Raw genomic sequence first — 26,235 nt, 5'->3', positions numbered from 1 at the left:
GTTAATGAGCTTTAGCTATTCATGCTTAAATTTGATACCTGCTTTTGTAGTTATCAAATTTAGATACAAATAGCCTACAATCACCATTTTTAAGGCACATTAAGGGCATGCACATGTAGACGTGTGCCTTTAATGCACCTTAAATCAGGCTAAAGCACTTTAAATCAACATGGGTAGACATGCTGTAGGAAGAAGAAAGCAAGTCAGAGGGAGTGTAGTTCAGTGAGATGGGCACTGCCCTGGCATTACCAGCTAGTCCTGTTCTGCAATAGGAGGAAATAGAATCTAAAAACCATGTAACTACCACTGAGGTACCTGAAGGTGAAAAAGGATGCCCACAGAATAAAGGTGTTGGGCTTTATGTAGTCATTTACACCTGCAAAAAGTGATGCAATCTTCTAGGAAACCTGAATGGTGGTATTTTACAACCACCTCAGACTAGTGTAAACAGTAGTATATGGCACAATGCAGGAATGAGTCAGCCTCAGGTCTTTTATTAGACTCTTAGCACATGTAAAGAACTGTCCACAATTTAGCAGTCATAATACTTCACTGATATATCAGCCTCCTAACTGTTTTAGTCCCATATTTATCCTTTCTCTGAGTCTTTTATTTTAAACCTGGCTGAAACTGAGTTAATTTTCCAGGGACCTAGTAAAGGCATGGTTCATTTCAGATTTGTTCCTGCACAGTTCCTGATATGGCATTAGTGTGCTGGGGACAATTGTCATGACAAGATGGCTTTTAGCCAGATCAAGCAGCAATTGCTCATAATAGTTTAATCTACCTAATAAGCTGTAAAATTGCAGTGGATAGTTTCAGGAGGTACCCATGTGGGGTCACCTTGTTCTATACCTTACAATGGAAACTTTATTGCATTCAGCTCTTTCATTCATATCTTCGTGCTTTGCAGAGTTAATCAGAAACCCATAGACACAAGTATCCTTTGAGACACAAAATACGACTTCTGTAAAATTATAATGGACCCATAAAGTTGAAATGCATAACAATTAAATATACATTTTAAAAAAATCAAAACTATGGAGATTGGCAATTGCAATGTCAGTTGAAGGAACATGATGGAATGAAGAGAAAGGAAAGGGTTTTTTTTAAGTTTGGGGTTTTTTTAGAAATGTACGTGGTAGTTGAATACTGTGATGTGAATAGACAGATTTGATTGGTTGTTAGACTTTTATAAAATTTCCAAAGTAATGTTTCACTTTTTTTCAAGTCCCAGTGGAAACAACTGTTTTAAAGCAAGCAAACATTCAGCCAAAGTCACAAGGATTTACTAGTGTGGGAAAAACGAACAATATGACATTGACCCTTCTTCTCCTCTGAGCTGAGCAGAACACAAAGGCCAAGCAAGCCACATGGAGGGTGCATTGGATTCCAGCACTTCAGCCTCAAGCCTTAAATAATCTCCCACTTGTTTCCATTTTCACTTCACTCTTCAGCTGGCTTGTACTAGAGACATTTTGTCCCCGTCCTTAGCCATAGGTGCCTTTTCTCCCCTTCCTGTGGCTTTCAGCCTTCCTTGCCTTACGTCTGTTCCTCACTACCTGTTCCAGGGGTGTAACTGGCCACTACGGTGCCCTGGGCAGGAGCAGTGGCCAGAGGCTGGCTAAGGCAGGCGGAATGTCACCTCCTTATTTTTGCCACAGACACTGTGTCCAGCAGCCAATTAAACACTGGCTTTCAGTGTCAAAAAAAGGGGGAGACATCTCCCCACTACAGTAGAGAATCACTAACCACTGCTCCTACACCAGGCACCACCACTGCTGCTGTTCTGCCCTCCCTGATGCCAGAGCTGGTGCAGGGAAGGTGCAACATGTGGAAATGGGGGTCAGGAGGTCCCCCTAGTTCTAGTGACCTTCTCCCTGCTTTTAGATAGCACCTGGGGCTCATCCATCTGGGGCTTATCCATGAATTGTCCCATCACACATGTTCCCTTTGACTACCATCCTGTGTCCTGTATGCATTTCTTACGTATATTATTATCTCCCTGGGCAGGAGGTGCATTACCTGTATTTGTGAAATTCTCTGAAAAGGTACCACGTGCTGAAGATAATAACAACTGTCAGCATCATCACAGTCATGAGATCTTTCAGGTCAAAAGTCTGCATGGACGTTAGAAGAAGATAAGAACAGGGTGTAGAAATGGACCGGCCACTGAAAGCTTTATCTGGGTCAGACAAAACTGTTCAGACTTTGCATCTGTCTATGGCCAGATTCAGATTAGTCATGGAGATGTCTACATCCCTAAAACTTAAGAACTCCACCTGGGAGAAACATGCAGTTTGACGTTAGGTGCTGAGGATCCCGGAATAGTAAACTGGGGAGGGGGATGTGGGTGACTGATGAATGATCCATTTCACCCAACTTAAGGCACTATTTGCGCTCTGTGCATAGAATGGAGAGAGAAAGGTGCCCCTGAAGGTGATCCAGAATGCCCCAAGACACTGAGAGGTTGCCAAAGTGATATGTTAAGGATGCATCTGAACTCCCTTTGCTCTCCAGAATGTACACACCAGATTCAGGCACCTCAACTCACAGACAGTTCTGAACCCCACATCCTGCTGCGGATGGAAGCACATGGTGCTGGTGACATCTGCCTTTCGTCCAGAAACCTTATGATTAGAGCACATCCCTAAGTGGGAGCCCTCATTTCCAGATTTTCAGCCTGAAGGGATTTGGACTCTCACATGCCACAACCCCAGGAGAGTTCCCTACCCACCAGGCTGTAGAATAGCCTGGGTGAGGGCACTCTTCACTCCTCCTGGTGAAGCAGGGCACTGGGCAGCTGTGGGAAAAGCAGGCATACCACTCCCGTGGCAGGGGAGAGAGTTCTGGGTGTGGTCTGTGCTCCAAGGATTCTTGGTTTCATGTTAGGAAGTCATTGGTTAAAAATAAAAATAGTCCTGGTATCAGGGACCAGGACTCAAGGGAGAGCCATGGCTATGAGGCCATAAAGGCCTACTGTATATAACTTGCTCAATTTGTGTCCCCGGGACTCCTATGCTTTGGGATACACAGTGTCGGGGAAGGGCTAGAGGGGTTTTGTCACCCATAGGTTGGGGCATTCTCCTGAAAAGTGGGAGATGTGGGGCTCATGTCTTTTCACGGTAAGTCAGTCCTCATGTGGGATTGGCCCAAAGGGCCTTGTATCCTAACATCTACTATTTTGAAATGCTAAAACATAACAAATGCAAAGAATGGTACAACAAAGCATGTGTTTGATGTATGAGTACCATCATCCAGAGGATTATGAGGTGGGGTGGGGGCGTGGAAAGTGAGCAATTATGGAGCTGTGGAAAGAAAATTGGTTGGATTGAGTAATATATTGTGTGTTGCAGACAAGAAGCCCTGCTAGTGGATGGATCTCTCATCCACAAAAAAGCTGGGGTTAGAACTCTGGTTCCTTCACATGTCCTCAAGCATTAAAATGTTTTAATTTATCTGGTTGGCTAGATTAATGAGCTCAAGAAAATTTCCCTGAGGTGGTATTAAAAGTTAATTTTGAGTCGTCATTTGCTAGTGCTATAAGTTACAGTGGATAGGGAGGGGTCTAATACTTAACACTGGAAACTTGCGAATTTGCTTGATTTTCATTTTTATTATTATTTCATTGTTATTGATTTATCATTTCTCAGTATCATTGAGAATATCTCAGCAGGATGTGATCTCCACTTTGAAGACCTAACAGTTGAATGTGTTTAACCTGCACATTTGTCTCAAATAAATTATTTTCTTTTCATCTCAGGCAGTCATGACTATCACTGCTGTTTTTCATTACCAGGCTCCCTCAGAAAGGCACAGACGCTTAAATGCATTCATAAAAAATTAGAGCTTTAGAACTGTACCTGATTGATATTTAACTATGCATGAAGGTGCCCAGAGCATGAAAAAACAGGCTACTCATTAGCTGTCAGCACCGTGAACATCTTTGTATCTGAAGCCACCCATGGTGTCACTTTTAACACAACATATGAGGTGTCTGCAGGGAGACTCTTGTGTCTGCCTTCACACGTTGGCATCACATTGAGAGATGTCAGTGTGGATCATCCTTCCTTTCCAGGACGTGCCGTGCTATGTGGTACACTTGAGTGAGCCTCTGGTACCAGACAGCTAACAGTTTCAATTGTCTTTCCAAGTCCTCCAAGGAGAATCTGGTGCCAGGCAATAATTGTTTTATATTAGTCCATACAGGTACCTGATTGTTGAAGTGTTTCCTGAGTGCGTCGGCTTTGAAAACCAAGTGTCGTAGTAGAGCACATCATTATTAAGAATTCCTCTAGTTCAGGGGTGTCAAATTTGTTTGGCTCTATGGGCAAATCAGTCAAAGCAGCTTCTTGAATATAGCTGATGCAAGTGGTATGTGGACCTCAACAGGCAGCTCATGGACAGAATTCAGTTCCTTTATCCACACCCCTATCAAGCTTGGGCTGTTAAAGCATGCCCTGAAATAAACATACGTTAGCAGGTGTTGGTTGTAGCCATGTTGTTCTAAGGACATAAGCAGACAATTTGGGTAAATGTGATATTTTTTATTATACCAGCTGAATAGAAGGAAAAAATGTTCTTTGCAAGCTTTTGGGCATAGGCACCCTTCTTGAAGTATAAGGAGAGTCTGCTGGTCTTCTCTTCAGGGTGTGAATACCAGGTTAAGGCAGTATGCAAAATGCAGGTCTGTGAAAATGCAAATGTGTGGCGGGGAAGATCAGAGGATCACTTGTGCCAAATATGACTTCACCCCCCAGGGATGTGACCAAGTCCCGAGAGGTGTGGAGAATCTGGAGCTCCCTTTGAAGTCAGCTAAAAGAAAGGTAGCCACCGTGCCATGCTCTTCTATGAACATTCACTTCCCCTGTTTGCTTGTTTGTTTTGTTATGATGGCTTCCAGTCTTACCAAGCCTGGATGAGATTTTCAGTTTGATTCTCAGATCCAGCCTGCAAAGTGATTGTTGCAGATCTGCAACAGTCTAGGGAATCAGTGGCATGCAGCTTGGCTTCACTCATCCCCACTCTTCACCCTGGCCCCTTCTGAAGAGCTTCCCTTTGCAACCTTTCAGCACCCCACAGTCCCTATAACATGTCCTACTCACTCACACTGCCATATCTGCCCCACCTTGTTGCTAATGGGGATGAGAACTGGTGGTAAGTGGTGGAGGTGGTGGCACATAGTGAAAGCAAAAGCAGGCAACACAAGAGCTGCAGAGCAGGGGACCGTGGTGGTAGGAGAAATTGGCGGTCTGTGGCAGCAGCTTTATCACAAGTGGCAGTCCACCACTAAAAGATTGCCAGCCTCTGAACTCAAGTATTTTTTGTACAGCATCAACTCTGACATAGCAATAGTGGCATAGCACCCTACTGAGAAGCTGACAGTGATGATGCCAAGAAATAATACTTCTCCCTGAAAAGTTGTAGCTATCTTTAAACCACAGATCTCACAGCACTTTAAAGACCTTTGCTATATCAGCTTTGCTGCCCCCATTTTACAGATGGGAAAACTGAGATGCAGTTCAGTGAAGTGCCTTGCCCACCCTGACAGGACAAGTCAATGCCAGAACCTGACTTAAAAATTAGCATAGGCTTTTCACGCTCATTGTATTCCCCAGTGTTAATCAATGTTTCCTGTTGTCTGGAGCAGCCTGTGACTCAGACTTAAGAGCATTCATCTTTGGTTTGTTGATAAAAGATCTTCGCTCTGACCTCACCCTTGTTAATGGTGGTGCTGCTTCTCCATGTTTATCATTTGGGAACTTGCATCAAACAACATGTGATCAGAGGGACTTTAGATATATGCATTTTGCATGCCCTGGTTTCCCCAATGCTCCCTCATTCCTTAGCACAGCTTAGAAGGGCTAAGTAGCATTTAATCAAATGTTGACTGTTGTTAAAATAATGTATATAATGCCACACAGTTCTACACAGTTTATTAATACAGAGCAAGGCATATTCTGTAGGGACTTTGCAAAACAGTACTGTTTCGTTTCAACTTCTGTTTTGCCTTTTTGACAGGGCAGTGTTTCATTTTGAGTTTCATTTAGTTTCAAAAGCACTGTTCTCTTTCGTTTTGTTGAAACTGTTTTGCTGTTCCAGCGCTGTTTTGATGTTTTGCCCATAGGCTATAATGGGGAAGCACAAAACTGCCTATAACTTTGTCATTTTTTGGCAGATTTGGATGAAATCAGCAGGCATGGTATCCCCTGCTGAGGCCATGAAACCTGCTAAGTTTCAAGGAGATAGGTGCAGGGGTGCTGACAAGCAAAACTTGTGACACGTATGATTGTGTGTGTGTTAAGACGCACCCTCACTGGCGCTGGGGCCTCTACACAACACGGTAGTGTGCTCCGATGAGGTATCCTTCCCCCCTACAGCCTCAGTCTGGTCCACCACTTTATATGATAACAGGTAATAACTTAGTAAGCAGCACAGGAGCACCAGCAGCATCTCAGGCAGCCAGACAGTCACAGTCAGTATGAGAGCAGTCCTTCTCCCTCTTCCCCCTCCCTCTCCTTATTTTCCTGAAGGCAAGTCCAGCTTCAGCTTCAAACTTTGAAACATTTCAAAATGTTTGAAAAGTTTTGACTGCCCTCATTTTGTTTCAAGCCCTTCGGTTTGTTTTGATTTTGCTGTTTTGACCTCAAATGAGTCGAAACAACGTTGAAACAAAACAGCAGGCAAAATTTTGCACAGCCCTATTTTAAGATGGACAAGATTAGATTGACAGTTCAATCATTTCTGCGATGTGGGCTTTTTTATTTTATTCTTCTTGCAGAGGTTACTGCAGGGATCCTCCCTTGTGGCTGCTTTCAGTAGCTGGGAGGTGATTTTGTTTTTTGCAAGACTCTACAAGGTTAAAATGTCACCTGTAAAAAACTGAAATGCTACATAAAAGTGGTGTAAGCCGCAGGGACACAGGTATGGATGGGGCCTCCTGGGTCCCGGAGACTGGCCTCTGCTATTACAAGCACCAGGCCTAAAAATACTGTCATAAACTTAATGAGTTTACCATCAAATCACACAAAAGAATAAGAAGAAGCCATAAAGCCCTGTCAGGCCATTAGAAACATGCTTGGCAAGAGAAGTGGAAAAGTCTTGCAAGTGTCTGAACAAGTAGAATATATATAGTCTCACAAGGAATAACATAGAGCCACCTCCCAGATACACTTGTTTGGCTCCAGCGGAAACTAATCACCAGGTTCCCTCTCAACACACCTCACCACCTGTATTCAGCAGCTAGGGAGTTCCTCCCTCCATTCCCCATGTACTTAGCATGGTTTCACTGGGGTGAATTACCCGGCCCCTATTAAGAACAGATGGAGAGATGATCTTACTCATAGTCACTGTAAAGAGATACACGGGCCAAGGTTTTTGTTAGACCCCAACTCCATACGGCACCCAATGACTAGGGAGACGATGGTCCAATTACCCGTGGATCCTGTTACTCATTAGCCAGAGCAGAACAGGGAGCAAACACCAGCACACATTGCTCGCAACAGCTTTATTCAGAATGGAGAGAGCTTCAGACAAGGGCCTCATGCCATAAGAAACAGGGTCCTGCCCCGAACAATAGGTTCATCCTACATTTATACTCTATATAAGCCTACACTGTGGCTTATACTCATTCACATTCAGTCCTTCTTTATCCTGCCTTCTGTTCCACCCACTTCTCCTCCCATCTCAAGCTCCGCCTCTGTTTACCGTTCACTTCATTAGCATGGAATTGCCTATGCACTTCATTCATTTACATATCTTTTTGCTATGAGTGCATGTCTAAGACCTTGACTCCTACTCTTCAGTCAGTGAGTGGACTTTGACCAAAACTTGGAAGCTTCTGGAGGCTTCTTCAGAAATTACCATTCACCTTTTGGTGTATGTTTATCTTGGATTCTGTTACCAATTACACATTGTTTTTCACATTCCGGTCTGGTTTTCTGTCTTAGGTTGTACCATCTTCCACCCTTTTTGGGTCCCTGTATCTTACCTCATTCCTCGCTGTAGCTGGTTCACAGCTCACAGACTGACACAGATTCACTTGCTGCTTTTTCCTCAGAAAATGGTTGACACAGTTAAAATGATTACTTAGCATAAGCAAATGGCTGGTTTAGCATAAGTATTCATAAGCAAAATCTGGGTGCCTAAGCATCTTGTAATATATTTTTAATATATTGTTCTGCCTTGTGGTTAGCAGCTCTGCTAGGCCACAAGTCATGCCTTTTATTCAGCTGAAAATCCAGGGCTCCCTACTAATCCAAATTATTGTCACTCTAACAGTTTTCAAAAAGTGGCCAGAGTTAAGGACTTGCACCCAAATCTAGGCATCTAAATAACTGGCTCAATGGAAACAACTCTTGAGCATGGCATTCACCAGTCCCCTCTGCCCACTTGCAAAAATCCTTGCCTGGAGGCAGCAACTATAGAAAGGTAGACAGACAGATATTGATATTACAGAATATAGTCATATGTTCTGGTATCCATAGAAATAATAGTCCTGATATATGATAGCAGAGAATATATTGCACCATAGCATGGGTGGATCTAGGATTTTGAAAAGTTGGGGTGCAGGTGGGGCAGTGTATCATCACATAGAAGACAACACACATTTTTCTCCAAGTAAGAAGAAACTAGAAGCTTTACTAATATGCTAGGGGCCAAGGGCAGTATTAACCAGTTTAAGATCAAAGCAAAAACAAATATCATTTTATTGGAATGCACATTCATTTGCTACATCATACAGTATGTATAAAAACCACAACAAACTAGCCAAAAGAATAACCAGAGGTTGTTTCTTTTGCCTGGTTATAATTAGAATTAAATTTACATCTCTTTCAGATTCATAAAACAAACTCTAGCCTTGAGCACCTTGACAGTGCATTCTATGTTTCACTGAAAGTTATTTCCACACCTATGTTGATGTTCACCTGCATTCATGTTTTTAGGTAGAGTTTAAAATAGTCTGCAGGGCTGTGAAACAGGAGCTACATAGAAGGAGTAGCTAACAGACAGCTGAATTGCAGAAGAAAGGATAGCTTGATTAGTGGAATATCTAGACCATTTGAAAAGGAGAAGGTCATTAACCTTTGTGGATGAAAAGTTTAGAAAGAATCAAGTAGATTATAATAAGCCTTGAAGTCATGTGATTCCCTCACTGCTGCATGACTAGACATGCTGCTGCCACTGCCAGGCTGTTGGTTTTACATTTTGGGTGAACCAGGAATCAAAAAAGGGTGTGAATGTACTACTGTGCCCCTGCCTTTGGAATCACGTCTTCACTACAATCATTTATAAAATAAAATCCCTGTCACCGATTGCTTTTTACACCTTATTCAATAAGTTATTACTTTCAATAACATAAGCCTTAATTTTTTTTCTGTTTTCCAACAGGTGGCTCCTCCCTGCAAGCCTTCTGAATCGATCTCCAACAGGACAAGGTGGTTTAAGTTTACTTGTGTGTGGGGTTTATTTGCAGAGTGTGCACTTATTTCTTTTTCAGTGTTCACATTTATGTTTTATGAGTAGAAATGCACCATGTTGTAAACCTGTGACCTGACAGAATATCATTCTGGAGACAGGACTCCTGCCAGTTTTCAGTGCCCCAATTTGCTGCATGAAATGATTATAGACAGGTTCCTAAGCACACGCTGCTAGGATGCATGGCAGCTTTAAATCAGAAAGTTGTGGGGGATCAATAGCATCCCACTCAGAGAATCAAAAATATCTTGTTTTCTGATATCTTCCCCTGTTAACTTTTTCTTTCAGTGTTTTCTAATGGGGCTTCTCTCCTCACCCATTAAATTCTATTGTCAGTTGTTTCTTACTCTTTCCATCTTCATCGTAGACTTTACTGGATTTATGGGGTGACAGGCTGTAACTGGGGGCCTGCTTGGGGCCGATCTTGCTGTGGCCCACCTACCTGTTCCTGGGCCAACTGCCCACATTCTCGCCTGCCATGCCTTGATGTTAATTAGTTAAATAGATGGAATTAAGTGGGAGGCTGCCCATTTTCTGCCCCAATATCAGGGGGCACTCTCTGCAGCTCCTTTCCTCCCCTACACCATAACCCAAGCCTTACTGATGGCATCTATAGTTCTTATCATCACCGGCCCCCACACTGGGACCCAGAATCCTATAGTCAAACCCCCATCTGGGCTCCTCTCATCAGGCGGTCTCTTCAGCCTTCATACCAGGCAGCATAGCTCCCTGAGCTTCTTCCCCTTCGGGTGTGATCCCCCCGCCAGGACCTTTGGCTCCCTAGCCCTGGCCTACCTCCAGGCCAGTCAGGACCCCAGGCCCTCAGCTCTTGGGTGTCCCACACAGTGGGCCCCCAGCCCTTTGACTGACCCTTCCAGTCCTGACCCCAGCATGGGCCAGTCATGGGAAGTTCACACAGGTCTGAGTCTATGGCCCCTACTCTTTCACCATGGGGTCCACCTTCCAGGCCCTCCACACAAAGGGGTAACCCACCCAGTTGCAGGGGCTAGGGGTTAAGGCACCCCAACCAATCTTTCACCAGGGTGGTATCTGGCCTGGCATTTCCTGGGGGCTCCCGTGCCACTGAGAACCCCACCAGGCCACCCACTGCAGGGTGCAGTTTTAGGTTGTACCCAGGACCAGGAGCCTCCTATGCATCCCCTACAGCTCCTGCCCTTACCTCCAGATGATAACAGCAGCCCTCCAGTTAGGCAATGTTGTTGCCCCACCTTCAGCAGCAGAACTGCCCTGTTTATATGGGCAGCCCCAGATCCAAAATGGTTGCCCTCATTAGGCACCTGGCGGCTGCCAGCTCCAGGCCCTTAAAGTAGCAGGCACAGACAGTGCCCTGCCACACGGGCCCTCAGGAGTCAGTAGAGCCTTAGAACTATTTGGGGTGGTGGAACCCTACATTTGGGTGCTGGCCTGGTGTCCTTGTATCCTGTCTAGTGTAGTCTGATTAACATGGAAAAAGGTGCATGAGTGAGCACTGTGTTGCAGACTATAACTCTTGGGGGTCACTGAGTAGTCAGGGGATGAGGATTTTATGCTCTTAATTGCTTTTGAATCCCAGAGTTTCAGGAAGGATGAAAATGTCTGCACCATTTAAAAGGCCCTCCTTCCTTCACTACTTATTGTGCTCCATTGTTAAAATGTTTCCATCGCTCATTGAAAGAGCAAAAATATCACCATGTAGCTTAACTGACTGATCACACTTGTAGCTTTGTTAGGTCACAATGCAAGGGGTTGAGGCCATCATGCGCCACCACACCAAGTCACTGTCTTGGGGTTGCATCGTGACGTGTAATTACATTTTATTGCATAGTGTCAAACTTTGGGGAGACTCTAGCCTGAGGCAGTGTTTACAGCTCAGTAAACCAGACTTCAGTGTTTACAGCTTAAAGTGCATTTTTACTGCTTGCTCAAGTTCTCTAACCCCTAGGCTGCCTTATTCAAGATGGGCAGCACCACATTCTCCTTTGCCCAGGGGCACTATGCTTTGGGCTGAACTCTGTGCTCTCAGACTGTGATAGACCTGATCTGAGCACAGCCACTGGATTAAGCCCCTCAGAGAACTTAGGCACAAAGGCAGTGCCATAACTAGAGCCAGGGGGATTAGGGCAACCAGCTGGGGCACTAACTTGAGGGGAGGTGATAAAAAAAACAATTGCTGTGACCAGCTGCACAATAGTTCTGGTAGCCTGGTGGCAACCGGAAGTCACTGCTACCCCTGTACCCTGGGCACCTGGCCACATTGCCATACCACTGCACAGAGGTGCCTTGATTATAATTTCAAATGGGTGTAGGTGTGAGTTAGGTACTGAGATGGCATTGATTAGCCAAGAGGGTGGTAGTTCTGGACACGAGCAGTAGCAGAGCAGTTAGGGACCTTTCCTTCTCACTTCTGTTGACCTTGATGGCCAAAGTACGGTTTTTAGTACTGATTACAACTGATAGCTCTATAGCCCAACACAGCCATAAAAGTGTGAGCTGGATGCTTCTCTGACTGTCATAATATTAAGAGCATTTTATAGTTTATAAGGGCAGCATAACATTGTCCACAAGATCTGCTCCTAATTATGTCTACACCTCCCTTGAAGGGCATTATTTTGTATGAGCTAACTGAGGCCATTGGTTGAAGAGCATGCCTCTGCAATCCCAGGCTGCATTTGTGGGGTTGGCAGTGCTAGAAAAAAGAAATCTTTGCTTTTCTGCTGAACACATCAAGTCTGAAGTCACTGAAAGGTGATAAACATGGAACTTTACAAAGCCTTTTATATAAGGTCCCTTTGGAAAGAAGAGCAGCATCTGGAAGGAATCATGTCAGAGGAGAGGGTAGATAAAATCAATATCACAGAATCACATCCTTTTTTTCTCTCTTAGAACATGTTATCACTGAAAAAAGACAGGTGAATGTAGGTGAAAACTAAAACTTATTAAGTTAGGGAGGCATCTTTTCCCTAGTGAGGACACACTTCAGTGATTCATGATCAAATTTGCAGTGCTTCTAAGTCCAAATTTTCATAGTAACAGCATTGCAAACTTAGTATGAATTATGAACATGTGTCCATGTCCTGTCTGGGAGTGTCTACACCAGATGCTTAATGCACATTTGGTTAATTCTACTGCATATTAGCACATCACAGCAAAAACCATGCTAATGTGCAGTAGAATTAGTCTACTGCACATTAGGTATCACAAAAAGACTGTGTGCCATTGCTACTGTGCATTGGTGCCAGCTATTGTGCATTTATGTAGTATTAAAGTTAATGTGCCATAGCAATGGCACATTAATGCATGTGGAGACGCACCCACTGTGTTTTATGTAATAATAACTAACATTCTTATAATAGAAGGCGGGGGAGTCTGGCTGCATTAACTCATTCAGAGACACGTACTTTCGTAGGTTAAGATCATGCCTCCCTACGTGATCTAGTCTATAAAGTACCGTACTGTTCTGACCTCTGCCTAATTCAGACTAACATGATTAACTACCTCTCTCTACTTTTATAAATAACACTTCTTATTTTGAAATACTGGATGAACATGAGTTATAACAGTTGCCACTATGAAAACAACAGTTAAGATACAGTCATACCAGAAATCACTGTCTTTCCCCACTGTAATTAGAATGGGAGACCAGTAACAAGGGGGTCAAGGTTGACAAAAAAGCAATATCTCATGGCTTCCTTCATAATTAATCCCCACCAAAGCAATATGAAATAGTTAAGTGTTATAGTCCACATCGTAGTGAGGGTGAAACTATGATGTGGAGCTGTGAAATTACTTGCCTGAGAGAATGCAGGGCAGAGCCACAATTAGTATTAGTCTCTTTAACATCTGTGTATGACACCTTAAGTGTGTGAAGTACGTTGCACAGAAAGAAATGAAAGCAAAAACATAAAACAGTTCCAACCCCATATAATTTATAATGGATACTGGCTAGACTAAAAACGACTTTGTCCACTCTCTGTTCTGTTGTGTTCCTTCAGCAAGCAAAGCACAAATGAGTTCAGAAGCAGAGATGGATAAATTCTTGTAGAAAAGAAAGTTTGGACATTCAACTCCGAACTCTGATACATATGAGAAGTTCAGCTGAGTCATCTGTACTCCTGGGATCTGCAGTAGTAACCCAGCAATGTTAGTTAGAGTGCTGATGCATTGTCATGGTTAGCTTTAGAAGTGTAGGGATAAAGGTAATGTTATTTTCTGGAGGATTTGGGCAAGCTGAAATGGTCTTTCATTCTCATTAGGGAGAAAAAGCTCTAGATTTCGAAACTTTTCCTGAAGGGCTATGGATCCTGGTAGCTTGTGCTTCTTAGATACCTGCCAGGCAGATAAGCCAGCAGGAAACCACACAGATCTTGAAACTGCCTAATAGGATGGCCAGTTTCTGTGACACATTTTAGTTTTGATGAACAGACAAATTCTGACAAGGTATCTGACTCCAGCCTGTAGTGGTGGCTCCAGGTTACTTTTAGATGGGGCAGATATCTCACTTCAACTACCTATGCAAGTGGTGCTCAACCTCTGGCCCGTGAGCTGTCTGGCCTATGGGGCTCCCCATGAGACCAGGCATGCAGTGGGGGAGCTGCATTAATTATCACAGTATGGGAATGCTGCCATTGCTCCTCCAGCTACAGGTTTCCAGACCCATGGGGAACCCCGAAGGCCAGATGACAGAGTCCCACCAACTGGATTGTGCCAGTGTATAGGTTTGCTCTGTGGCTGGATCCAGCACATGGGGCTGGGTCAGAGCACTGGATAGAAACTGCAGACTTACCCCATGCACCAACTCCACACTGGATCTGGCCTGTGGGCCAACCCTGCCCATGGGATCTGGCACTTGGGAATAGCCCCATGCCATTCATTCAGCTCATAGGGCACGAAGGTGGAGCACCCTGATACCGGACATCAAAAAGGTCTTATCCTGCAAAGTGCTGGGTGTCCTCAGGTTCTTTCTGAATGCATGATTCACAGACCCATTCTGAGTCTTCTCACTCTGGAGATCTGGACCCTTCTGCAAGTGCTCGTTGTGATAAGTAAAGCAGAGCATGAAACAAATGTATTGTCTAGCAAAAATTTGGGAGATATTGAGCTATGTCTCCATCCTGAAAGAAATGAAAAGGCAAGACCTCAAAACTGTTTGTAAACAAATCCTAAAAAGAAAATAGATTCAGATATAAGCAAAATATTTAGGTAGATGGTAGGGCTTGATGCCACCTTGAAGATAAGCTGGCTCAAAGGGCACAAGTTTTCCTAATCAACAACCTACTTCATCATTTCTGATGAAAGAAGTTGTTTCCTACAAAAGTTCATGCCTCTAAGGTGCCACCCTGACTTACCTTCTGCCTGACTTCAGGCTGCCATAGCTAACTAACTCTGTTTAAAATACTTAGTTTTGATCATTTTGAGAAGGTTTGTATCAAGTTTTTCTGTACAAACACTGAGAGGGTAATTAGGTTGAATTTCAACATGAAAAGAATTCAAGCTGAAAAGATGGAGTTTTTCATTTAAAACATTAAAAAAAAGCTTGCTTTTTGAGGGGGAGAAGGAAATCATTAAATCCAGTCTTTTCCCATGAAAATGACAGTTTCAACATGCTGGCATTTTCCAAGATTATTTTTATTGAAAAATTCATGTGCTAGGGTAAGCAAGGCCCAGCTGCAGCAGCTGTTCCTTTGGAATTCCCTTTTATATCATGCCTGCATGCACTGTAACACCCAAGTGAGTCTGTGCCCCCCAGGGATTGCGCATCTGGCAGAGCCTATCCTTGAAATCAGCAGCTACAGATGGTGCAGGATTGTGATGAAGGCAATATAAATCGACTATAATTCAATTTCTTTTTTTGGAGAGGGAGGCAAGGGCCAAGTTGTGTCAATGGCAGAAAGCTTGGCACAGCTGGAAGTAAAACCATACAGATGAGTTGGTAGACCTAGCATTTGTCTTGGGCAGGGATTGGAGAGGGGCAGTGCAGGATGACACCTGTTTGTTCCACCAAATTGTCAACCTTCCATGTTATGCGGCTTTTGCCTTTCCTCTTGTGAGGTTATGTACTACCAGAACAGCTGCTGTTGATTCACTGGGACTTCCTCGTCAGTGGATCTGAACAAGACTAATATGGGTCACTGTCAGCCACTTGTAAACTTACAGAAGTTTGTAGGTTCAAGGACATGGGTATGGGTGGGCTCCCACATAACCTGAGCCTGCTTGCATTGCCCTGCACACCAGCCAGTGGGGCAGAAGCACTAAGGGTGCTCCAAAACACCTTTTCAACCATAATCCCAATCAAATACTTGCCCAAGTGCCACCCTGCCTTCCTCATTGCCCCTGCATGGGATGAGAAAGCAATCAATGATCCCTGATGCCCAGGCTCTAACCTGCCTGTGCCAAAGACTATGCCCAAATTGTTCTCATAAAAATAAAACAGGAGTTCCTTTGAAGGAGGTTAAATGGGTTTTATTCTTTGAGTTCATGGGGTTTATGTGCCCTGAATTCAACATATTGACTTTACCTGGGGGTGAGGTTTGGGCTGGTCTGACAAATCTTCTGTGGGAGCAGAGTGAGGTAGAGCTAGTGCAATGGTCCTGGGTGGTGCTTCTGTGCCATGGGTTGCAGGCTGAGCAACTGGTGCCTCTTCAAATGAGTAGGAATGTGGGATGCCTTTCCTTCTGCTGTGGTCCTGGCCAGAGTACAGACCAGCCTCCTTGCTCCCTCTGTCTAGCAGGAGGCCTCTAATAAAACAAAACCAAAGTCACATGCCACAGATTGTTCAGGGCATGAGGCTTTTTCTGTCTCCAGCACCCAGTAGGTTTAAATCTGGCCCAGTTGGCAGGGCAAATAAGTTTTGGAGCAGGTGGCTGAGAGGCAGGAGGGGACACCATGGTTCTTGGCATGGATGCCAATTTGAGATGACCAGATTTCCAATGTCCCAACTAAGGGACACCTGTGGGATCAGCTGTCTTGGGACTCAGGAGGGGTGCATGGGAGGGGATGGGCAGCCAAAGGGAAGAGGACACGTGGGCGTTGCCTACTCCACACCTCCACTGTCACTCTGTGGATTTAATGGCACATGTCAAAGGTGCATGACCTCCCAGGCCTATTCTCAGGGGCTTGACTGAAAGCCTCAGGGGGGTAGGGCACAGAAAACCAGCATGCAGGAGGTCTTGAGTACGGGCTGGTTCTTGAGTGGCACCTGTATCAAGCCAGCCTGTTGCCAGTGCCCCCAACCCATGTGGCCTGCAGCTTCTACAGCACAAGGAGAAGAATTACTGTGGCTCAGGCTAGAATCCAAAGCCAAGGACAGTCTTGATTTTCAGAGACACATGTTTATCCACAACTCATCAAATGCACTTGCAGTGTGTCAAGAGATGAGCATCTGAGAGAAGATCTGCTTGAACCAGTTGCATTGTATGCCTAAGCCAAACTTCCCATTCCCTCTCTTGGCAATATTCTTTCTTCTTGTACAGGGGGAGAGAGAGCGAGAAGGAGAAGGAGGGAAAATGCCAAACAGCTACAAATAAGTGCTGGCAACCTTTGCTCTTGGTCTTAAAACTTTTCTCCAGCTCTAAGATGCCCACAACAATCTTTGTGCAGACTACAAGTGAGATTGCTCTGTGGACAATGTGAATACCTGTGTGACTGCCAAACAAAGCCGTGTCTCTTTAAATAAGAAGGTAACTTGGAAGAGAGGGGTGTGTTCTCTCTCTCAGCAACTAGCCGGCAGGTTGTATCTGTCTCTGGAGCACCGCCAAAGTGCCTGCTGTACAACCATCCAGCCCTCTCCCAAACTGACATTTCTGCAGGAGCATCTGTCTCCCACTCAGATCGCCTTGTCCTACTGGCAGAACGGGGCGGGGGAAAAAACCAACAACATTTGCAAAGAAACAGCAAAGGGAGAAAGAGATGGAGCCGCGGGTCTGAGTTTCGGCTGAAAAGGGCGAAGACGCAGGACGATGGGGATGTTCCTGCCTGGGAAGCACGGGCTGCTCCTCAGGCTCTGGAACTCTCTGTTGCGCAGCTTACAGGGCGAAAAGTCCTGGGCCAGGCGCCTGGATGAAATCAACCTGCTGCAGCAGAAAAGGTATGTCTTGGCCTGGCTGTTCCTTTGCCCTACCTTGTTTTACACCACTCAATTTTATTGCATGTCGATCCCCCTCCCCGCCCCCACCAGAGCTCTTCCTGCAACTTGTAAATGGAGAATGGGCTCTGAGCACTCACCGGAGTCCCCGTCTTTCTGCCTTCCAGATAGGCAGCTGTGTCATTTCACATGTCCCCCCCGGCTCCTACTCAGTGACGCTGCAAGGCATTCTGGCTGGATCCCTGAGGGAAACGCTGCTCTCAGTTTTCACCTGTTTTCTGCATTTGGCTTCCATGCAAAGAATAACCTCTGCCTCCGGCCAGCAGGGAAGCACTTCTGACTTGCCTGTCTTGCTGTCTCTAGGGCACTTTGTGCCTCCAGTGATTGCAGTGGCAAAAACCACCAGGTACTAAATGAATGTGCCCCTCTTCCTTCAGGTGTCTGCATAACCAGGGCCCCTGAGATAGTCCTGTTTGGGTGGCGGAGCGGGGTAAAAAAACGATAGGGAGCTCTTGCTGCCTCTAAAGGTCTCTGTTCTCACGTGAACAGCACGCCGCTCCTCTTGTGACACAGCACAGTTGTGCCATGTGTGTCAGATCAAGTCCACAACTGCTGTTCACCCTCTACCAACAAGGCAGTGAGGGACCACTCTCTGAAGGGCCAGCAGATATACTTCCCTTATGTCTGAATCTCTGGAAATGCTGCTCCCATCCCAGCAACCACCCAAACAGTGATCCCTCTGTGTAGCAGGGAAGTGTGGCTGCTATTCCACAGTGCTGGTTTGGCTGAAGGGCTTAGCAGTTGGCACCTGAAGTGTGGCTTGCAGCAAACTCACTCCATCAGGCCCAGTGGCAGGACCAAGTCTTGAGAAATCTGGCTTCCAGAGGAGCCCCTAGTCCCTCCATCCCTCCAGGATGCTCTTTAATCAATCTAATTATCAGTCTTCAAAGACTGGTGGCACTAACCTGTGGAAGTGGGGGTGTTCAAGGTGGGCTGGCAGCTTCATCGTCCACACACTGGGAAGTGATAGTGCCTTAGGAGCAGAGACGACGCTCCTACAAGACTGAACACAGAGATGGGGATGCTTCGTAGTGCAGCAGCCATGGTGCACAGTCATCCTAATGCAAGATGAGTGGGGAGGGCTCTAGTCACCATGCTAGGGATTATGGGACATTGTGTTAGCTTCCTAGGTTAGTCACTGCTGGGCACATATATAGCAGACTGGACTTGACTGATCAGTGATCTACTGTGCCATAGCCAGTGTGACACGCACACTGTAATAACATTTAGCACTTCTACAGCAGCTTCCATTGGGGTGTACACAAATATGTCACACTAATGAATTATGCCTTGGCTTGGTGTCACTATCTGTTTTACAGATGAGCAAACCAAAGCAAAGGGGCTAAATGACATGCCTGAGGTGACACAGGGACAGAGCCAGGATAGCAACCAGAAATCATGCTATTGAAACCTCTCCCCTAACAACTAGATAGAGCTCTCTACTACGGCCCTAATGTACTGTATAGTGAGAATCCCTTCTCAGTGTGTGGGGATGGGGGAGAGGGAGGGTCAAAAATGACAAAAGCCTGGTGTTAGACTATGTAAGGGGAGAGCATACTAATGAAAATACTCTTACACCCTCTAATAAATCAGTGGGGCACCATCTGCTGGAATACTTTATCCATTTACAGTCATCCTATTTCCAAAAGGGATGTAGCAGAAAATGTGTGGGTTTAGAGATGGGCAATGAGCTTGGTTTAAAGGGAAGCCAAAATGGAGGTATGAAGTGAGACTTGGCAAGACTGGAAATGTAGAGTTTGGTAGGGAACTGAATCAACAGGGAGGCAGGACTTGTTTAGAGAATAATGAATTAGCTGGAGCAAGTAAATAAGATGCTCCTACGCAGCCCTTCTCTTTGTACAAGAACAAGAAGATCCCCAGTGAATGTGGAAAGCTGTACATTTAGAACTGACAAAAGGAAATGTTTCTTACATGATATATAATTATAAACAGGTGAAACTCATTGCCACAGGGGCTGGCAGAAATCAAGATTCAGAAAAAAAGGTTAGAACATACCTAGTTACACTAGGTACAGCATTACAGTAGGTAGAGCAAAATGATGTGAGAGGTATAAACCCTTGTGCCATGAAGCATGAGCCCACTGCAAAACTGGCTGAATCTGAATGAGACCCCCTACTATGGGCTCGTTACATAAGGGGCTTCCAAAGCACCTAGTATCGGCCACAGAATACAGAGCTAGGGTCACTACCGGGTTGAAAATGTATGGGTATTCCTGTCCTCTCATAGCATCATCTGGCAAGAAGGATATAATAACTGTGTTCATTGTATTTTGAGAAAGGAGGCATAAGACCTGCCTCAGAGTCTTGTGAGCCTGAGTTCTAACCCTGTGGCGAGGCCCACTCCTTTCTGCATATCTGGAACAGCAATGCTCCCTCCTTGGGATACTGAAAAATATTAATGGGTTAATATTGGTAAAAAGTTTTGAATAAATAGAAAGTGTTGAGTTTTGTTCATATTGTAAATCTCAGATTGTAAATCTCAGGTGTATTTACGAATAGAATTGTAGGAAAGTAGGGCTGGAGGGCACCTCGGGGGGTCATCACAGCAGGATCATCCCCGTCTAAACCATCCGACGCAAGTATTTCTTTGATGCCCTGCCCCCTCCCTTCCAGCTGTATTGTTTCCTCCGTTGCTATAGCTAAACATATTTTTGTTCTACATTTTTCACATAGTATACACACTCTCATCTAAGTACAGCCAGGTGCCGTCAGTGAGGTGTATGCGGCTCATGTTGTGTCAACTCTGATTGGTGTTTTAAAAATCAGAAAGGTGCCTCAGTGCCTAGGAGAAATTGGAATTTCATGACGACCTGGCTGGCACATTCTTCTAGATGATAATATAGATTGCTAGCTGTGGAATGCTGTACAGTGCACTCTGGTTTCCAGTAACATTGATAGGGTATTAGTCCCGCAGTTATATGATTGCAAGTGTTGTATTTTTAACAGAGGCTTTTTCTAGCACCTTTTATCAAAAGTTTTATTGTATAACACAAACAGCCCAGAGCCATTGCAGTTTTATGGCCTGAATTCCAACCTCAATGGTGCTGTTTAACCCCGCTGACCTTACTGAAGTTGCCTGGATGAAAATCAAGGTAGGGCTTGGCTCACTGGTTCAGATTCACTCCTGGCATAACTCTATCAGACCTGTGCAAATGAATTGATTTATTTTTTCCAATTTGGTAGCTGCCAAAAAAAAAAAAAAAAAAAAAAAAAAGGGAAAAGAAAGACAAAAAGACTAAATTTGGAATTTTTTTCCCCTGAATAATGTTCAGTGAATTGAAATTAACTTTAAAAGAAAATTTGTCTCAAGTCAAACAAAACATATTTGTTCAACCCAAAATGAATTGCTTAGATTGGCACTTTTTTAATTGAAGAAAGGAGTAGTTTCACAAGGCCAGGGAAGAAAAGCTCTTCCTCCCTTTCAGCTTGTATTCTAAAATGAGGATCATTCCCTGGGATGTGGGAAAGCCAGATTCATGAAGCCCACTTTCTTCTGGATTCAGAGTAGGGACTAGAAGGCCTTCTTCTCCCATGCAGTGGAGTAATCAAGCCATCCAGCTATAAATTATTCCAAAGTCAGGGCCCATCATTTGTTTCTGTTAAAGCGTTTTCAATCCATATAAGTAGTTACATGTTATTTAAGTAGAAAAACAAGAGAAAGTGTTAAAAAGAAAGGATATCTCTGTGGCTCAGTGGTTAGATACTTCCCCAGGAGGTTGAAAGAAAGAGATTCAAATATCTCAGTGAAAGAAGGGGCGGACTGTGCCTACAACCAACACGACAGGTGTGGCTACTAGATACAAAAGTAGTAACATCCCCTTGCTTCCAGGCTAGTAGAATGAATGGCACCTAATGCCTAATTTACTTGTGAACCTAGGCCAAAAAGCAAAACATTTTGCTTTAATATTTCCAAAGATTTTCCCCCCATTTTCTTTGGCATAAATGGTGTGTTGAATTTGATCCAAATTCATGGAGTTTCAGGTCAACCAAAGCAACTATTGCAGAGACTAAGGTATTCAGCAATTGAATTTGCACTGCCCCAAAGGTCCCTGGGCTATCACCAGAGCTAAACTAGGCTCTCTGGTCATGATTTTTAGTTGTGTTGAGTGCTTGTGGTTGCTAAAGATTTCCAGTAAATTTGAACCAGGGCTGCCAACTGACCCTAAATTTACATGCCATAAAAAAAAACCACGCTGAAAGTGCCCGTCTGTAAATTCCATAAGAAAACAGTTCCTTCCAGAAATCACGAAATAAAAACAGCTCAGCAAAATCAGCTCCATAAAAGCAGGGAGCTCATTGAAACTCCATGGTTGGAAACCAAGCTGGACACACAGAGAACAGCAATGCCACCTGGTGTCTGAGCAGGAGTGCAGCACCCAGGAGGTAATTTCTCAGAGCTTTGTGACTTCTTCCCCAACCCCCAGCTATTGCTCATGCTGATGCTGCTCCTGGAGCTGCCTTCTGTCTGCCTGTAAAAATGCTGGGTGGCAGGTAGGCAAACGATAGTTGTTCTTTGGGGATTTGTGTTGGGACAGGGGAATGGGTCTGGCAGGAGTAAGGTGGAGGGTGGTACATTGCAGGGGTTGCATGGTGTGGGTTGTAGTCAGGGGCACCAAGGTGTGGGGGTAAGTATGGGACCCCTGGGGTGAGGGCAGCAAGGATCAAACCAATGCAAGTAGGGTTATCAACCCAAGACCATTTTTTTTTACTGATAATCTCCAAACTTTTATTATGGTTTGAACCCACTCTTTGTCCAATATTTAGCAGAAAAGTTACATTTACATTATGTAAAACATAGGTCAGTAGAAAAGTTTGGTCATCAGTAAAAACTTGGCAGCTTGTAAGGGAAAAAATGTCTTGGGTTGGCACCCCTGATTTGAAGGTACTCAGCCAAATTGCAAATCATCAGGCTTCAGGAGTTAGTAGAACAATAATCTGATGGAATCGTGTAGAGAAACTCATTTGCCAGGCCTTTCCTAGTAAGAACTGGCCACAACTTCCCACCAGTATTGCCCTGGAAGAAACACCCTACTCTAAACTGAAGGTATGTTGAGATCTTTATGCCACATTGATTCCTCCTGTGTCCTTAATAAAACTGGCTTTTGTTTTCTTGTGATATTCAATTACCATAAGCTATTTTGTTCTTTGAGTTGTGTTTTTCTTAGAAAGGATAATCTGATCTGATTTATCTGCTGGATCTCAAATACATTTGCTGGTGTTTATTTATTAGTATATCACTATAGAGGTGTTTATAAAACCCTGTCCGGCAGGGCAAAAATCTGACCCTAATGCCTCATACAGTTCATTGTCCTGCAATGCAAATTTTCACTCTACAGCACATTTTTTCAAATTTTTCAGTGGTTAATAGTAAGATCTGCTAGGTTGTAGAAGAGGAATGGTGGAACAGTCTATCTCCTGAGTCCTTTTAAATCAGACCAGATAAAACCAGAGAATAGACTGTCAGTCCAGCTGTACTGTATTTTTAAGAAATAATCTCAAATGGGTTATGTTAGGAAAGAACAAGATGTGCCTTGATGGGAACTTTCCATCTCTAATTTTTATGACCACAATAATGCTCTTTTGTGCTTTTTTGGTAATATTCCTTTTAACGCTTTTTTTTCCCCTTAAAGTTTTTTTCAAGCATCAGAGTGGCATCGATAAACAAAGATTGCAGGGGTTTTAAAACAGGTTTGTCATTCATTACTAGCATCTCCCATTTGGGGGGACTTCTGCTGGGGGACAGACAAGCAGTTGTAAGGTTCTGCATATTTCAGAGAAGCACCCCAAAGTTCAAATATTTGGCTTAGCCGTCTTGGGTCTGTACACCAGACTCGAAATTTCACAAGGGAACAACCTTTCCCTCAAGACAACCAGTGATGTTTAGCAATCCCAGCATGGCACTTCAAGACAGGAGACCAGAACTGTACTTTCACTGTCAGTGGCTGAGGGTAAAACCTTCAGCCAGTCTTTTCACATCCCCAGGCATCAAGCATCTCCATTGCTGTGAGAGCAATAATGACAGGAACTGCCTCTTCTAAACTGTTTTTGAAATCCTCTGGTGAAAAGAGCAATGTCAGGTTGAAATGTATCCCTGCCAGCTTTGAGTCAAGCTAGAAATACCGGGGTGATAGTTTACAGTGGGCTGGTACTTCAACATCTAGGCCTGGTCCATGAATAAACATTACACCAATTGAATTTATTTGTTCCCTGCATTGGATTCTATTAAATGGGTGCAGTTGCTATGTGAAGAGAAATCTTTACTGTCCCAGTTGCAATCGGGAAGTCTGGATGCAGACAGGATGAAAATAAAGAAATAATGTGGGAACGGTACAGACACTGACAGTGTCCTTGAAAATTAAATGGCACTGCAGTCTACTCCACGGAGACTTGAAAGAAAGGGAAGGTAGGTATTGTTTAATAATAAAAATGATCCAGCCTTCAAAATACAAATTGACAGGGGTGCAGGGACACAGTAAAAGGGAAACAATATTGGGTGCCAAGGAGAGGGCTCTATCCTGACATTAAATAATCCATTAAGAGTGGAATTTGTGTGGGCTTAACCAGCGATTAGTAGTATCAACATTTCAGAGACAGATTTCGAGCAGCAGTCGTATCGTTGTGATTCCTGTGGTCTATTTCCAGCTGTCATGAAGTGACTTCATTGGCTTGGGGGTCTCTCTCAGACCTGGACTCAGTTTATGCACCTGTGAACTGGAGGCAATGTGGTTTATCTACCTTATATGGGTATGAGGAAGCCTGCTAAGCCTTTAAGACTTGCAGATAAAGGGTGCTGTATAAGGACAGACTATTCGTCTCTACAGGTTTTTCCTCCCAGTGCTGTATCCTGATTTAGGTATCACTGGGTGCATCTGCACATGCACTTTAATATGCAGGAAACTATTTTACTGTGCATTAAAGCATTGCGTGAAAAACAGTGCAACTACGTTAAAGCGCAGTAAAATATGCCACTGCACATTAAGAGTCATGGAAAAAACATGTGCTTTTACTACTGCACATTAGGACAGCCTTATGCACATTTATTTAGTACCTCACTTTAGAGGTACTATATTTAATGCACATTGCGAAAAACACATTAATGCATGTGTAGATGTTAATCCCACATTCAATTGTTTCACTGCTTTGTACAGTGAAAGACTCCTCCCCTGTGTTACCTGGGGCAAGACCCTTAGCTTCTCTGTGTTGTGGAGATAATGGCCTTTCCCTGTCTCTCAGGGATGCTGTAAGGATACCCAGGTAGCGTGATACCCAGAAAAGCATCTAACATAATTTACTTTAGCTCGTTTTACGTAGGGGCCTGCTTCATTTCCCTGTTTGGCTATTGAACAGTTGAATATAACCTGTTTTCAAATGCCCTTTCCTTTTATTCAGGACATTGAGCAAAGTTCTTTTTTCCAATTTCACCCTATTTCTTTAATAAATTTCCACCCCCCACCCCTTAGTTGACCCAAGCTAGTCCAAGAGGCTTCAATATTGTTTGGCACATCCTGGCCAGACAGGAAACATACTACAACTGCTCTCACACAAAACAGAAGCAAGTGTATTTGCCATATAAACTCAGATTAGTGAACTTTTAGTCCAGCATATTGTCTCCACCAGCAGTCTGTTATATAAGATCCAGAGATAAGGGCAAGAAATCTCATCATAGATAGCTGTGAAATAACCTAGTCCCTGAGTCAGTATCTTCCTCCCTGTGGCAGGGACACTGCTGTGAGACAAAACTCACCTCCGAAGCTGGAGCAGAGGGAAAAGTGGCAGTCACAGAACACTGCTGAAGATCAAAGGTGCTGCGGCGGGAATGCATGACTGGCATCAGGTGTAGCAGGAAAAACAGCAGCTGCAAAGCGCCATTGAGGACCAAAAGCATTCCCCCCCGGCCCCAATGTGGGCATGCTTTCTAGACATGTGCTGCTGCTGATTCACCGGCTGGCCCTCCGAGACAGGGATAAAATCCTCACTGGCCAAAGTCCAGGAAGGACTGGAAGTGAGGCCTCGTGACAGCCTAGAGCAGCGAGAAGTGAATGGATGCCCTGGCAGGGGTGAGTGGTGGCAACCCCAATAATTGGGGTGCCCAGCTAAGGCTGGCTTGGAGAAGCCAGGATACGTATCTCTCATGAAGCCATGAATTTCAGATGATGCCAATAGAGACTGGGACAGTGGTGAGCCTACGGAGAGAGGAAAGGCAGAAGAATATTAAAATCTGCAAGTAACCCCTGGGGAGGGACTGATCCCTGAAGGAAGGCACCCCAGGGTACACACGGAGATAAGTCAGGCTGACATGAGGCCTTGACAAGGACGGTAAACCATTCGAAGTGGGACTGAAATTAAACAGGGGCTAATGCCCAGCCATGGCTGATTGACTACAAGTTAGCCTCAGCTGAGACCTAACATCATCTCTGGTTGGCATAAGGGGAGTGTTGCAGAGCACTCAGGTGCCCTGCGCCTGAAAGCAGAAATGGCTGGGAGAGACCCCCTAGTGGTGGGAAGGGGGAGGATCAGCTGCCAATCACAAGGGCTGTGCAGGTGCTGGTTGCTAGGGCAACCAGTGAAACCAGCTGACAGGAAGGGGCAGGGCTTAGC

The 26,235-nt window shown here is 44.5% G+C and overlaps 1 protein-coding gene across 1 annotated transcript in view; it reads left to right on the top strand.

Moving 5' to 3' along the window:
- Positions 1-17,247: 17,247 nt before the first annotated feature.
- The window catches only part of LOC149866687 (transient receptor potential cation channel subfamily V member 6-like), a 66,162-nt gene continuing 57,174 nt past the window's right edge, over positions 17,248-26,235 (top strand). Inside the window, exon 1 of the mRNA XM_090044016.1 lies at positions 17,248-17,560. Coding sequence (XP_089900142.1) covers positions 17,433-17,560 — 128 coding nt within the window. The 5' untranslated portion in view covers positions 17,248-17,432. The remainder of the gene's footprint in view (positions 17,561-26,235) is intronic.

This window comes from Crocodylus siamensis, chromosome 4 (genome assembly GCF_052110815.1).
Source record: "Crocodylus siamensis isolate JL-2025a chromosome 4, ASM5211081v1, whole genome shotgun sequence".
Classification (NCBI taxonomy): Eukaryota; Metazoa; Chordata; order Crocodylia; family Crocodylidae; genus Crocodylus; species Crocodylus siamensis.
The sequence above is the reverse complement of the archived record's forward strand: the minus strand, read 5'-3'. Positions and strand labels throughout refer to the sequence as shown.